Raw genomic sequence first — 16,259 nt, forward strand, 5'->3', positions numbered from 1 at the left:
GTATATGGGTGTTTTGCCTGCATATATACCTCTGCACCACATGGTACCTCATACCTGCAGAGGCCAGAAGAGGAGATCAGAGTCCCCTGAAACTGTAGTTACAGATGGTTTTGAGCACCCTATGGGTGCTAGGAATTGAACCTGGGTCTACTACAAGAGCATCCAGTGCCCTTAACAGCATCTTTCCAGCCCTGGTCAAGGCCTCACTGTAAACAGGCTGACCTGGAACGCATGGCAGTTCTCCTGCCTTAGCTTTCCGGGACCAGGGATTACAACTGAAGTACCACAGCAGGCTCATGGCAGATCATTTTAGCTTCTTACTAGTCACGGTTTATTTGAGACTCTGATAAGCGTTATAACCTCTCTGGGGAACGTACAGCGCTCTTGCACGAGTTCGTTGTGATGATGTCAGGGGTCCCTGAGGGGTAGGTTCCCTGGTTGGAAACACGAAGACGCAACCTGATAGCATGGTACCTTGAGAGCACGGACCTCCGGTTTTTGTTTACCGTTCTGGGTTCCAGAAGGATGTTTAGTATATAGTTGGTCCTGGATAATTTATGGAAGGAGTGGCTGAGAGAGTCTCGGGGAACACTTCAGGATCAACCAGAACTTATGAAACTCCCAAGAAAGACAAAAGAGCAGAAGTCCTGCAGAGGGAAGTCCGAGGACTCACAGAAGTCCAGAAGGAGGCCCTTGCAAAGCCTGGATCACTTGCCACGTCAGACCTGCTTGGCCAGTCCGATAGGGTTAGGATTCTGGTTTGTTTGCTTTGGTTTTTGAGCTACAGTCTCACTCTGTAGCTCAGGTTGTCCTTGAACTCATGACCCCCCCACCTCCCCAGCCTCTCCAAATACTGGGACCACAGCTGTGTGTCACCACTTCCAGCTTGAAAGCAGGATTAACCAGTGTCCCAGGGAACAAAACAAGAGTGGTGGCCATGGGGATCCAGATTGCAATGGATTGACTAAAAAATCCAGGGGTGGGTCCTCCATCCTGCCCCTTGCTGTCCCTGGGAAGCTTCGAGACACTACTCACTAGCTCAGCAGTAGCGTGCTTGCCTGGCATGTGTGGACCCTGGGTTAGATACCCCAAATGACTGCTTAGATCAATAGCTGCCGACTTTGGCTTAGATAAACTGCATGATAAAGCACCAGTTCATTATGTTTTGACAAAGATTTAACAGTCACTGGGCAACTGTTACGTCAATGGCCATAAAGAAAAGGGAAAACAAAGGAGTTGAAAGAGACCTCACCTACCCTTTGCCCAGCACAGAGGCGGCTGTAATCTCAGCTGCTCAGGGAGGCTGAGACTGAAGGACCAGGGCTTTGAGGCCACCCTGGGCTACACAGTGAGGTTCTGTTTACACAGAACAAAGCACAGCTGCGCGGTGGCCTCCACCTGTAATCCCGGCATTGGGGAGGTGGACGCAAGAGGACCCTCGCAACGTGGAGGCCAGCCTGGGCTACGTAGTTCCATTTCAGACAGCCTAGACCCCTGAACTACACCCGGTCTCATACAGAGCAGGGCAAACCGGAACCAAAGAAAAGCACAGACACTGACATGTTTAGAAGTGAAAGTGTTTGTGGGTTTGGGCGAGTGAGGGGAGTACGGAGCTGCATTCCGAATCCCCAAATCTTTGTCCAGCTTCCCCTCTAGCTGGAGAGTCTCCTGGGAGCCCTTAAGCAGAACTGAGCCTCCAAACCCTGTAGGCAGATTGGCAGTTTGCTTCCAGCCTGTGGTTTTCTAAGTACTCTCTGAGACTATTGGGTGTGTTGTGTAAGAGGCTGGCAGTCACTCACAATGCCCCTATCACATCTGTGTGCTTATTTCTATTATTAGACCTTCCCGTACTTGCCTGCCAGGTGACAAACAGAAACCGACTTTCTTTATTCTCCACTTCTTTGCTACCCCCTTTCTCTTTCTGAATGTGACTTCCCTACCCAAACCAAAATTGGAAACACTAGAGTCTGTTTATTTTATTTTTTTCTTACCTTTTGGTTTTTTGAGAGAGGTCTTTTCTGCATAGCCCTGACTGTCCCGGAACATGCTCTGTAGAGCAGGCTGGCCTCAAACTCATAGAGATTTGCCTGCTTCTGTCTCCTGAGTGCTGGGATTATTTTATATGTGAAAATAATTCAGCATGGAAATGCAGTTTTCTCTTCCAGTGGTGATGGTCTGACTCTATTTTTCGAGCCAGTGACTCGTGACATTTTTCTCAATGATCCTGTCTCTTGGGGCTGAGGGAAATGACTCAGTAGGTAAGGAAAGGTGCCTCCCATTAACCCTGAGGACCGAATTCCATTCTTGGAACCCACACACTGGAAGGACGGAACGGATTCCTGTAAGTTGTTCTCCAACTTCCATGCATATGTTGTGACATGTATATACCCTCCCACTCAAAAGAAAATCAAAAAGAAAGAGTTTCCTCTCTGCCGATATGACAGTTCCACAGTCGAGAACTAGCCTAGCATGCTTGGGGCCCCCAAAGACCCTGACACCTCAAAAACAAGAGCACACAGCAAAAACCTCTGTCACTGCCTGACCTGTTACTGCCCTGTGGTTCCTGGGCAGTGTCACAGTATCTGTTGGTCAAGCGACCTGTGGCCATTCTGTGCAATTGGTATTCCCCACCTGCCGGGGCCTCTGCCGGGGCCTCTGCCGGGGCCTCTGCCGTTTCTAAACCACATTACCCTCAGGTCATGTGCTGTTATGCACATCTGCCCTTTCCAAAAAGTAAATCCCATCTCGTCTGCTAAGTGGCAGAGTCCAGACGAGAATTGGAGTCTCCGTGATCTGGGGCATGATGATCGGATTCCTTGCAACTTAATCCCTAGCTCTATAAACCAAGGATTAGGTAGTGACTAAACACCGTAAGTCTCCATTTCTTGAGGAATTAGGCTAAGAGAGGATTAAGTGAGCCGGCTGGGGTTAGAAGGCCAATAAGAAGCCAAGTCAGGGAAAACCCAGTTCATCTGTTCCTACCACATCCACAGCCTGAGAGAATTTATTTCTCCTTGTTGATTAATCAAAGACAGCTGTAACTGTCACTTGCAGTGTTTTGAAACTCCCAATTAGCATGAGATAATTGTTGCTAATGCAGCCGTCTGCAGATTATTGCCAAAAGCAGAGAAACGGGCACTTTAGTCTGCAGACTCGGTGTGGGTGGCTTCCATCAAGCTCGGGGAATGCTGAACTTCATCTGGCAAGCCTCATGGCAGCTTGGGTCCACCGAAGTCTCAAAAGCTCCCCAGGCTTAGGAGAGCAGCGCATCATTGCCTAGGAGAGGAAGAGCTGACTCAACTCAGGAAATGTCCTTTCAGAAAATGGGGCTGGGCAGGATGTGGTGGACCGCGCCTGGAATCTGAGCTGCTGGGGAAACTGAAGCAGGAGGCTTGAGAGTTCAAATGGGGGTGGGGGTGGTGGTGGGGGGCTACCTAGTGAGTTCAAGGTCAAGCCGGGAAACAGTGAGAGTGTCTCGGAATAAAAGCAAGCTGATGACTCTATGGTAGGCCGCTTTAAAATACACACACACACACACACACACACACACACACACGCACGCACGCAAGGTCCTGGGCTCCATCCCCAGCACTGCAAAAATAAAATGAGATACTGAGCTAAAATATCCAAAGGCTCTCAGTCCCATCTCCCCAGTCATCAAGCTGGGTCTTCCGAGAGCACAAGGGTATCTGCTTGTGGTTTGTGAAGATAGCCTGTCTTTCTGTATGTCTCTGTTCTTTGGAGTGGGGAGGAGGATGGTCATACAGTGGAGTCAAGGGAATTTGTCCAGCATGCATTGCAAAGCTTCCGGACCCGACCTGCCTTCTGAAGCGCACTTCGTGAATTACCATGGATATCCCCAGCCCTTCCCAGTGGTGAGAGTGTTAATGAGACCATCCAAGATAAACCTGTGTTGTAGAAGGCACGTGGGGAACAAAACCAGGAGTCTGCTGGCTCCCTCTAGTGTATTCAATGTGTGTGTGTGTGTGTGTGTGTGTGCGCGCGCGCGCGTGTGTGCGCGCATGTGCACAGCCAGATATCAGCCTCAGAGGTCCTTCCATAGGTGCTGTCTACTTTGCTTTTTGAGACAGGGTCTCTCACTGGCCAGTGAGTGCCAGAGATCTGTCTGTGTCCGCCTTCCCAGTACTGGGGTTACAGGTATGAGCCGCCACAACTGGCTTTCTAAATGTGGGTTCTGAGTCTGGGACTCAGCTAGCTTTGAACTGTCCTGCCTCTGTGTCCCGAGTGCTGGGGTGACAGGTGTATCCTGCCGTGCTTGACTCCACCCGCTTTTAAGTTTCAACGCAGAAAGCTTGCTGTTGAGACACTCTGCTTTGCTGGAACTCAGAAAGAAGTGACCTTTTGTTTTCTGTTCTCGAAGCATCTCCTGTTTTGTGAGAGCCACCATTTTTTTACTCTTGAAAGCAGAGCCCATGTCTGGTCCCACGTCTACTGCTGCGTCGTCCTCTCCAAAACGCGTGCCATCTGGCAGTACACGGCCGTTCTCGTGTGTACCAGACACGGGTCTCCACGCTTACCATGTGCTGTTCTCAAGCCTGACGGAACTGTCTATCAGTGAGGTCTCTCTCTAGCAGCGGAGGAGAAGGTTGTGAAAGAACTCACTCAGTCATAAAGTAGGAAGTGGAGAAGTAAGTGTGAATTCAATCCACAGCAGAGTAACGCCACACTGTAGACGTCTCCCCTTCCCATGTGGCCCAGGCTTTGTGGTCTAGACTCAGTCATTGCCTTATTGCTGCTTCCTGTTGGCTTAAAAGTGCATATCCATAATTGTTGAATGTGTGCAGGCTGTTTTTTGTTTTTTATTTTTTTTGTTTTGTTTTTTTGTTTTTCAAGACAGAATTTCTCTGTGGTTTTGGAGAGGTTTTTTTTTTTTAAAAAAAAAAAAATCTGTGTGTTTGTGTGCACCAGAGACAGTATCTGGTAGGTGGTGTGAATTCTGAGGCTAGAACTCAGGTTGCCAGTCTCAGGACCTAGAGGGAAGTGTCTTTACCAGCTGAGCCATCTTGCTGGCCCTCAGTTGGTATTTATTAGTTACTTGGAATCAGTACACGTTTTGAAGGCCACCAGTTTTTATTTTCTGTAAACTGAATTTTCAAAACCATGGGAAGACCAGAAGAGGGCGCCCAAAAATTGACTCATTACGGTGACTGTGGCGTTGGGTTGGCAGCGATTTGGGAAACAACAGTGCCATCTAGTGGAATAATTTGGTAACATTGCTTATTCTGAAACTGGTATATTGATTATCGTTTGGTCTGGGCTCATTTATTTATTTATTTATTTATTTATTTATTTATTTATTTATTTATTTTGGTTTTTCGAGACAGGGTTTCTCTGTGGCTTTGGAGCCTGTCCTGGAACTAGCTCTTGTAGACCAGGCTGGTCTCGAACTCACAGAGATCCGCCTGCCTCTGTCTCCCGAGTGCTGGGATTAAAGGCGTGTGCCACCACCGCCCGACTTTGGGCTCTCTTTTAATTTTAAGTTTTGGTTGCCAGAGGAAGGGTAGGGTGAGCATGAAGTAGCAGCCTGTTATGCCGAAGTAGATCAAAGCCAGCCTATTTCTCAGAGAGGCTGTGATACTCCTCATGGTCGTTTGGGTTCGTTGAGCCCGTTGGCTGTTATAAAGGGCATAAACCCTGAACTTTAGACACTCCTGCGCTTTCCTAGCAGTAGACTGGCACACTCTGTTGGGGCTTGCCTCTAGAGCCAAGCGACTTGGAATTTCTTCTCCAGCTCCTATCCCGGTGTTGCTTGATAAGAATATAAAATTACATGGTTCAGCAGCCCTGGAGCAAAATTCTATTAAAAGAAGTTTTAGATATATTTGTATGTTGTATAGACTCCTTAAGGAATTCTGCTTTTAGTTTTTTTATTTTTTATTTATTTTATTTTATTTATTTTGAGACTGGGCTTCTCTGTGTAGTCCCTTCTGTCCTGGAGCTCACTCTGCAAACCAATCTGACGTCAAACTCACTGAGACCCGCTTGTTTCTGCCTCCCAAAAGCAGGGATTAAAGGTGTGCACCACCACCGCCCAGCTTCAGAACTCTGCTTTTGAATTGAGCTCTGTGGTCGTCTAGCCCACAGAATAGGAAGTTTAGAGATTTTGCCCTCCCTGGGGGCAGGGCAGTGGACCTAGTAAGGTGGTGCAGAATCTTTAGTCTCTGCCTTCTGGCAGTCTCCCTCCCTTAAACCAGCCTTGGGCGGGTTGAGGAAGACTGGGTCCCGGTCCCAGTAGAAAGCTTAAACCACAAAGATGAAAGCCTCAAAGCTACCGAGGCCTGCGTGCCTAGGGACCTGGGTTGTTGGTTAGGCTCTTCCTTCTCCAGCCTGGGCAGCCGCGGAGATGCTCTGGATGTCGTGAGAATGACTTTCAGCTGGATACTGTCTTCTCAGCTCACACCGCTGCTTCCACAGGAACACTCTGCTTTTCACTTGATTTTGTAACCTCGTTTCTTGTATAGCTGAGGTCTGGACGACCTCCCCCGGGGTTGAGAAAGCAGGAGCAGTTTTAACGGTTCACATCCTGTGTCTTCCCTCAGCAGCCAGCAGAGCAGCCAGCAGAGCAGCCACGATGATGACTCCAGCAGGTTCCTGAGTCCCCGAGTGCGCCAAGAAAGGTAAGTGCAGAGAAACTGGTGTGTGTGTGTGTGTGTGTGTGTGTGTGTGTGTGTGTGTGTGTGTAGGTGGTGGGGGGGTTGGGGGAGAGAAATGGCTGAGAATGGGGTGATGTGCCTCGGTTGTTTCTGCCGTGTGTGAGAGAGCTCTGGGAAGCAGAAGAGGGGGCATCTGGCCTTTGTCCTTGGAGAATGGTCAGAAAGACAAACTGTTGTCCCAGAAACCAGAGGGAGTAACACTCCGGGAGGCTGCTGAAGGCAGGGGGCTGGCTCTTCAAGGGAAGACGTCTACTGCAGACCAAAGGCTCTGAACTTCGGGTTTAGGGTTTGAGTCATGCTTTTGTTTTGTTCTCTTCTGTTTTGTGACAGAATTTCTCTGTGTAGTGATCCTGGCTGTCCTGGTACTGGCTTTGTAGACCAGGCTGGCACCTGAGATCCTCTTGGGCCTTCCTCCCAAGTGCTGGGACTAAAAACGTACATCACCACGCTGGCGATAGGATTTGAGTCGTACTTCAGAGACTGAGTGTAGTGTGGTTCATATAGGGACAAGGAATTTTGTTTCGTTCTTCTTTGGTGTAAGGTATTTTGTACCCGAGGAATCTGTGCCCTGGGCTGGTCACCTGTGGTCCCTGAAGGCTGCAGTCTTTGAGAGGGGCAGATAGTGTGTGGTGGGGGTTATCAGAGAAGAGCTTGATAAAGGGCAGTGAATGCAGCAGCCCCTAAATGTTGGCTTGAGGATCTGAGAGTCTGTTGGTTCTGCACTAGCGGTGAGGCTTGGCCAGGTTCTGTTTCATTTGTGTTGTCAGTATAGACAGAGTGGTTTCTGGGCATGAATTAACTTTGCTAGTTTTTATATAAGTCAGAGAACGGTGATTTGACCTGAAATGCTGGACCTTGACCCCAGAGCCTGTAGCTTGCTGAGCACTCATTCTGAATTCATACCTGGAGAGCAAGGCAGCAGAACGGGAACTAAAACACTCAACTAGCCTACCGCAGGGGCTCTGGGTTTTGCTTATTTTGGAAGAGCCTCTTGCTACGTAGCTTAGGCTGGCCCTAACTTGATAGCCTCCTGACTCTGTGTCTTCAAGTACTAGAATTATATGTGTATGGCCCTGTACTTGACTTGAGATAATGTGTTTCAATGAACTATAGAAATGATCCCTGAAAGTATAGTCTTGATAATGTGTTTCAAAAGAGGAAGTCAACTGTATACTAGAAAAGACTCACTTACTTAAAGTTTTAAAATTACATTATAGTTTATTTACTCTCTCTCTCTCTCTCTGTGTGTGTGTGTGTTTCTATGTTTGACACATATGGAGATTAGAAGACCATTTTTCCGAAGTCTTTTCTGTCCTACCATGTGGGCCCTAGGGACTGAACTTGGGTTCTCAGGTTTGATGGAAAGCCTCTTTACCCACTACGCCATCTTGCCTACTCAAGATGCGTCTCTTTTGGGTTTGGCAGTTTCTGCCTATAGCCCAGCACTCTGAGATCAGGGATAGGAAGATCCCTGAAAGCACAAAGCTAGCCTGGTCTGCACAGCTCAGGTTAGGAGGAACTTGGTTTGTTTTGTTTTTTTGAGACAGGGTTTCTCTGTGTAGCTTTGGAGCCTATCCTAGAACTTGCTCTGTAGACCAAGCTGGCCTTGAACTCAAGGAGATCCACCTGCCTCTGCTGGGAATAAAGGCGTGCACCACCACCACCAACCAGTTTAGGGTGAACTTGTGTTTGGCAAAATAGGTCTCACAAAGTGATGAATTCTTCCTCACAGGAGAAATCAAGCCAAGGCTAGGTAGTGTGTCCTGGGCCAGAGTGACAGGGTCTCTCTAAACGTTATGTTTGTTTTGCAAAGTCTTCTGAATTCTGGACCATTTCTCAGTTTTATGCCCATCATTAGCCCAAATGAGTCATTCAATTCAACCTAGATGGAGTCAGTATGGAGATGTGGGCCCCCCAAAAAGACTTATTAGTCAAAGTACTTAGTCAATCGGTTTTGGTCTAAGGATAGCTCCTTTGGTCCCCAGAGTAACTTACACATCTGTGTATGGATGTCGAGATTTGGCATAGAGGTCCCTGAGTCAGCTCTCTTCTGTACCTGCGCACTGAGTTATCTCTGGGCGAATACTGTCGTTCTCAGCGCGATGGCCTCAGCCATGGTTCACCTTTTGGGTCTGGTTGCCATCTACTCTCTTCCCTCCATGTTATTTCTGTTGCTTGGCCCATTCCAGAAGGAGAGAACTAAGTACTCAATTCCATGTAACCCCGACAACATCCTCTTCAGGATTCCCTGTCTCTTGAATGCTGCTACCGAGGCAGACAGGCTTTTGGTTGGCTGCTTAGTAATGGACACGGATAAAAATTATATTTGGTCTCCTTGTCTGATCATATGTCCTTCCATAAAGGGTTCTCTTCTAGTCTTGTAGCCTCGAGAAAAAAAAAAACCTAAATTTCTTTCCCATCTGGAACCTGCTGTGGTAGTTTGAAAGAAAATTGCCCCCCAAAGGAGTGGCACTATGAGGAGGTGTGGCCTTGTTGGAGCAGGTGTGTCACTGTGGAGTTGGGCTTTGAGGTCTCTTTTGCTCAAGCTTACCCCAGTGTGACTACAGTTGACTTCTTGTTGCCTGCAAGGTGTAGCAGCCTCAGCTCCAGCACCATGTCTGCCTGCACACCTGCCATGCTCTGTGTCATGATGATGGACTGAACCTCTAAACCGTAAGCGAGCCACCCCAGTTAAATGTTTTCTTTATGAGAGTTGCCGTGGCTATGGTGTCTCTTCACAGCAATAGAAAACCCTAAGTTCTTCATGGGGGCATGGACATCATTTGCTTCTGCTTGCTTATCATCTGTGGTTTGGCACATGCCAGAAATGTGCTTTAGATGGCAGTCCCTGTGTGTTCCCCAATCTGAGATACCCAGAGCCGCCCAGCGTTTGTCCCGGCTGCTCTCAGTGAAGTCTTCCCTTCTTGGGTTCCGTTCGCTGGTGAGAATGAGTTTCCAGGCGCACACCCTGTACTTGACTGATTCTTCCTTTAATGCATTTTTCACCCATTTTAGAGTCTCCTGCTTTGAGAACATTGGGCTGCGATGGACTGAGATTTGGATCTGAAAAGATTTTATGTAGTAGTGAGGATGTGGCCTGTGTTGTGTTGTGCCTTTCTCTCTCTCTCTCTCTCTCTCTCTCTCTCTCTCTCTCTCTGTGTGTGTGTGTGTGTGTGTGTGTGTGTGTGTGTGTGTGTGTGTGTAGAGGGTTCGGTGGTGCTGGCAGAGGTCAGAGGTAATCTCTGTATTTCTTCTGCTGTCCTGTCTCTTTTCCTCCCACCCTCCCTCCTTCCTTTCTTTCTTGGGAGTGGAGGAGAAGGCCTCTCATTGGCTTGTAACTCAGTAATTAAACTAGGAGTGAGCCCCAGGGATCCATTTGTCTTTGCCTGCCCCATGCTGGCTGTGATTATAAGCTCAGGGCTTCTGGAGAGGGAGTTCCTGCTTATGTCAGCAAGCATTATACTGACGGAGCTGTGCTCCCAGCCCTTCACTTTGGGCCTTTGAAAGATGGTGTCTCATTAATGGCCACCTTTCCTACACTGCGAGTCTCTCCTGTAATCTTGTCATTTACTCTGTGCCATTCCTGGGGAGTGGGGGAACTAATGCGGCAGGGACTGTCACAGACTGAGAGTGGCCAAGAATGAGGCTTTCTATGACTGTTTCTTCTGTTCCACATCGTGAAAGCTTGCTTTACAAAGCAGGCAGAATTAGCATTGATTTCTTTAAATTTTTTTAAATTACAGGTTTTATGGTCTTTTTTTTTTTTGTATAAGTTGTTCTTTTGGCTGGTTGACTAAAACATTGATTCTTTTCATCGCCGCGTGGAATTCAGGATGGACATAATATTTAGAGACAAGATAACCACCTTGCTCCAACCATGTGCCACCTGACAACAGGACAATCACCACGTGATTGTCTCATTGTGTAGACATCATAAGGCATCTAGAAATCTAATCTCTCTGGACTTTCAGTGTTGACCGAAGTGTGCGTACGTGTCCCATGGCTGTCTTAACAGTTTTAAAGGAAAAGTCTCTATCTGGTCAAACAGGGCAGCAGTGATTCCTAGGGCAGCTGGGAAAGGTTGATTCAGAATTCATTTACTAGGAAATGGGGGAGGGGTTGGAAGGAGGACTGTCTCAGAAGTAGGACACATCTGTGTGCCACCTGCCAGATTCCCAATAAAAAGGAAAAGAGATAACTTCCTCAGGTTTGTGTGTTAGGGCTGTGTGTGTGTGTGTGTGTGTGTGTGTCCCCCATTAATCCACTTTTCTTGCTTCTAGGTGAAGCCAGTAGCAAGATGAAACATTAGTTTCCAGGTTCACCCCACACTAGACCAGTTATTAAAGTTTCTTAGGTACCCAGAACTTCATTCAGTACATTTCCCCGAGTGGCAGGGCTTTGTAAACAGTGCATGGATTGTAGGCAAAGGAGTTGTTTTACTAAGGACCTTTGTGTGCAGCAGGGGAGTTTCCGTCGAGTGTGGTCTCAGCTAAAAGGGATGCCTTTCAGAAACAGAATAGTTGAGACCTGGAATGAGGGTGTGTATATGTGGTTGCCAAGGTGGGGCTGCAGCAGGGGCCAGAGTGTGCGTGCACGTAGACATCTCTGCATGCAGGCATGCATGCCGTGAGCCTTTGTGAAATAGCCATAGACAACAGGAAAGCTGCAAGAGCCCAGCTGCAAGCAAGACGGGTGGAGGTGCGCTGGCTGTTGATGGGACCCGTGGTCCGGTAAGAGCAAATACCTCATGGTCCGCCACAGCCACACTGTATTCGCAAGGCGCGCACTCTCTCTCTCTCTCTCTCTGTTTTGTTTTCAAAGCAACCAGTCTGGCCTTAAACTGGTTGTATAACTGAGGATCATATTGAAGTCTTGTTCCTCCTACAGTTTTTCGAGGGCTGGGATTAAAGATCTATGTCACACCTGACTTTCTTCTTAAATGAACATTTTTGTTGTACTTTTTTTTTTGGAGGTACTGGAAATCAAATCCAGGGCTTTTCCACATGACCGTCAAGCTAGATAGTTAGTAGGTGTTAAATAAATGGCAGGTATTCATGCTCTCATTTTGACTCCCAATGAGACTTGACTCTTCCTGAGTAGAGCTGTGCTCTTCTGACCTAAAGATGCGGAAGCGCTCATGAGGCCTCACCCAGCTGGGAATGATTGGCAGTTGATAGCTGCTGGGCGAGGGAGAGTTGCCCAGGCTCCAGTGGGTGGCGCCACACCCTTGTGCCTAGGGCAGCTCTAATTTTGACTCGGTGGGCTATACAAAGAGGAGGAGCCGTGAAGTTGGGAGGGGGAGGAGGGTTCATGGAGGAATGAGTGGTAGATAATGATCAAAATATTTTACATGCATATATGAAATTCTCAAATAATAAATAAAAAAATACTATATATCTAAGAGATCGCCCAGATAGGAAGTGTGGGTGGAATTTGGAGCACCTGCAAATTCAAAGTACAGACACTGGATAAACAGTGAGGTGTGACATCACCCCTCAAGAGTCTCGTTGTTAAGGTGAGACACACTCGCAAATAAATGTACGATGGTATTAGGGACGTGGAATTAGGCATTTAGTAATATGCATAAAATCCTTGCTAGGTACCAAACAGTGCAGTGAATCCCTTCCATATTATCTTAACACATCCCCCTTTCTGTGGCCCTACCAATCTGGTGCTGTTTTTTCCAGCGTTAAGAGGACTTGAGACCCCGTGAAGTTAAGAACCTGCCCAGGAGTGGCTTACTGTTGGGTGGCAGCATTGGGGAGTGTAAACGGCATCCACAGACTCTGGAGAGTGATGCTTTGGCTGAGAGCTTCTGGATGGGGGGGGGGGGGGAGTGTCACGTGGACAGCATTCCCAGGGAAGGAACAGGACGTACACACCAGCAAGGGGTGTGAGAGAGCAGGAAAAAGCGGGAGAGTTCAGGAACTACAGACACTTAAGTTGGCTGCAGCATGGTGCTCTAGGAGTGGACTTCTAGCAAGTGGCCAGAAAAGATTATTTGAACAGGTGGTGGGGTCTTTGATACCAGTTGTTTTTGTTTGTTTGTTTTGATTTTTTGGTGTGGTTGTTTGCTTCATTTTTTGAGGCACGGTTTCTCTCCGTGGAGCCTGTCCTGTCCTGGAATTCACTCTGAGACCAGGCTGGCCTTGAACTCAGAGATCTGCCCGCTTCTGCCTTTTGAATGCTAGGATTAAAGGCACACGCCACCACACAGCACTGCCTGGCAGGAGTGTTCTTCATTAATAGGAAATGCTGGAGGGATCTTGAGAGATAGAGCACCCTGTGTCTGCCTGGGTAACCTTATATAAACAGGAGCCTTTTGGAGGCAGGGTCTCAGATGCTCAGGCTGACCTTAAACTTGCTTTGTAGCATAGACAGGCTCTGAATACCTGGATCTTCCTGTCTTCACCTTTTAAATTACAGGTGTTTAGTTATGAAAATTCTGGAGGCCGGGCAACCTAAGATTAATGTACTTTCAGAGTTAATGTTTAAATGGAGTCTGTTTTTTCTTTTCTTTATCTTCCTTATTAATGGTTGAAAAAAATTAAACTGGCAAAAACAATCTTTTAAATTCCCCATTGAGTTTAATTTGAGTTGTTTACAGGATCAATGAGGGTTTATCTACAGGTGTATGAACCACTTTCCAGTGACAACACCACTGAAGAAATGTCTTTCCCCCCTCAGGAACCATTAACTGTCTATAAATCTTTAGGTAAAGGTGGGGCCTAAGGAACCCCTCATCCTTATGTGTTTGTGTGCATGTTCATGGGTACAGATATGTGTGCTTGTCAGAGGTCAGAGCTAGAGATTGGCTTTGGGGGTCCTTGTTAAGGTGAAGCCTTGTTTGTTGTTGTTGCAAGGTTTGAGATTATTTTCCACTAGGTTTTGGGGTTCGCTAACTGGGCAAGGCTGGCTGACTTTGCTTCCCCAGCACTGAGATTACATACTGGAGCCTTGGGGTGGGTGTGTGTCTGTATGTGTTTGCAGAGACTGAACTCAGGTCCTTATGCCTGTGTAGTAAGCCCCTTTATCAAGTCAGCTATCCCTAAACAACAACAAAAGTGGGTCCCACTATGTGGTACAATCTGACCTCCAGCTCACAATTCTCCTGCCTCAGCTTCCCAGATGATGGTGTTCCAATGTGTCTAATCTGAAGCTCATTTTCTTCATATGCAGCCATTTTTCTGTGTCCCGATAGAAAAACAAAACAAAACAAAACAAAAAAACCTTTAGTCTCTACTGTTAGATCACCGGCTGTCCCCTTGCTGTCTTATCTTAACCCCACAGAAGATCTACCTCTAATTCCATGACATTGGTGGGATCGGGGGGGGGGCTAGTATTTCAACATGCATCTTAGTATGGGAGGTTCATTCAATCTATAGCACCAGGTTACTACTGTTCTTGTTTAAAGGGCTTTTTAGGATACATTTATCATCATGAGCATGCACATATGGATGTAAAGGTTAGAAGGAGACTGGTGGGAACTGGTTGTCTTCTGCCATGTGGCTTCAGAAGCCTGAATTCAGACTGCTAGCCTGACAGCAGCTACCTTTACCTGCTGAGCCAGCCCTACTCCTAGCTACTCTTGTGAGAAAAATCACATCGATCCCATGGAGAAACATGATTTGAGAATCAAACACTTGGAGGACAAACAGATGCAGTGGAAACAGATAACAATATACACACTGTATCCACTCAGTCTCTTAAGTAGTTATCGAGTACATACTATACACCATCCACTTGAGTTGTGATAGACAGCTATGACCAAGACATCCACTTTGATGCTTGCTGTTGAGTGAGAGGAAATAGATGCCGAACAAAGAAGCTACCAAGTAGTAGGAAATGCTCTGGAGAAAATGAAAGAGGTGATAAGGAGTGAGGTGGGCAGGGAGGGATTTCTGCCGTGGCAACACTGGGACTGAGACCAGATGGTGACTTTCTGAATGGTGGTCCTGGGGACAGAAAAAGAGGAACCAATTAAAACTGTGAGAAATAGAGCTGACAGGACTGACATCCAAGTTGGGAGGCCATCCAGGAGGAACCTGAGTTTTCTGGCTTAGGCAGCGGAAGGCAGTACAACCTAGAGGCTAAGCGCTTCCTTCTCTGTCATGATGGCTCTAGCACATGCCCTGTGACATTAGGGGAAGCCAGTAGACGTTTGAAAGAGGCTTTCTGCACCCCTCCAGAGGTTTCTCCGCTGACATAGTAAGCCAGATCAAGCCCAATTGAAAAAGTATAACAACAGGTTTATTTGAGTAAAGCAATTCCCAGGCAAGTTCTCCAGTCCGAGAGATGAAGCCAGAGAACCCACACCCACAACGAAAGTAGGAAGACTTTATAGGTTGTAGGTGAGGGGTGATGATGTGTCCACCGCAAGCTAGGCTTGTGCTCAAGTATGGTCAAAAGCTGAGTGCTACTGGGAACTTCAGGGGAGGAAGCTGCAGTAGCTGTCTAGAGGACAAAACTGAGTTTTTTGGAGCCTTTCCTTTGTTTTGAGACTATCTGAGTAGGTGGGGTTTGGAGAGAGAGAAAGAGGGGGGGGAGTGGGCTTTCCGGGTCCTGCGGGGGCAAGCTGGAGGTTCTAACTGAGCAATTTGTGAGCCACATTCTTCTCCTTTGTAGATGGGTGTAGTGAGTGATGATTCATTGTGGGTGATGATTTACAAGGATAGGCCTGGTCCATGGCTAGTGTTTTGTATGTGCTTGCATTGAGTATTATTAATATAATGTGTATGTTTGGAAAAATGTGAAGCCCAGCCACGATTAGTGAGTTTTAATTTTGGCATACAGAGTGTTAACGACTCATGGTACATGCACACGGAAAGTCAGACTACACAGGGACCGTGAAGTGGAGGTCAAAAAGGACCTGTTCGGAGCTGTGGGAGTAGCTTAGTGGGGAAGCACGTGCCCTTGTGTGCTGGAGGTCCCAGATCCCATCCCCAGCACTGCAAACAAACATAGAAAGATCTGGTTTAGGCCCCAAGGAATTAGATGTGCAGTACACGGGTGTGGGAGGAGGGAGGGTCCTCAGCTGAGTCTGGACCCCAGCCTGTTCTGCAGGGCTGTGCCCGTATTGCAATGTAAGGAAGCCAGGTGTCAGGGAGACAAAAAGGAAAGACCCAGAGTGTAAGAAAAGGAACACTCCCAGGCGAGTAGCAAGAAGGGGTACATGCACATGCAAATGGGCTGCAGGAAGGGAAGAGGGTCACTTCAGTAATGACATCTCTAAGGTGGGATGGAAACAGTCTAGAGGCTGGGTATTTGGGGTTTTTTTTTTTTTGGTTTTTCGAGACAGGGTTTCTCTGTGGTTTTGGAGCCTGTCTTGGAACTAGCTCTTGTAGACCAGGCTGGTCTCGAACTCCCAGAGATACGCCTGCCTCTGCCTCCCAAGTGCTGGAATTAAAGGCGTGCACCACCACTGCCCGGCTTGGGTATTTGTTTTACATTATTATTATTATTATTTAAACTTTAAAATTAAATTTATTTATTGTTAAATAGGTGCCTCAGCCATTTGTCTCAGGGTCTGAGACTTAACATCAACTCTAAAATTTGGAGTTAAATACCTTGGGTGGCAGAAGCCAG

At 47.3% G+C, this 16,259-nt stretch overlaps 1 protein-coding gene across 7 annotated transcripts in view; it reads left to right on the top strand.

Moving 5' to 3' along the window:
• Positions 1 to 16,259, top strand: part of Gramd1b (GRAM domain containing 1B) — a 235,639-nt gene that overhangs the window by 110,733 nt on the left and 108,647 nt on the right. For 6 of the 7 annotated variants that reach the window (XM_075966291.1, XM_075966287.1, XM_075966285.1 and 3 more), the window contains one exon: positions 6,561 to 6,638. In XM_075966291.1, the coding sequence (XP_075822406.1) occupies positions 6,561 to 6,638 (78 nt within the window). The remainder of the gene's footprint in view (positions 1 to 6,560; positions 6,639 to 16,259) is intronic. The other variant, XM_075966288.1, reaches the window with a different exon arrangement.

The sequence above is a fragment of the Microtus pennsylvanicus genome, chromosome 3 (assembly GCF_037038515.1).
Source record: "Microtus pennsylvanicus isolate mMicPen1 chromosome 3, mMicPen1.hap1, whole genome shotgun sequence".
Taxonomy (NCBI): domain Eukaryota; kingdom Metazoa; phylum Chordata; class Mammalia; order Rodentia; family Cricetidae; genus Microtus; species Microtus pennsylvanicus.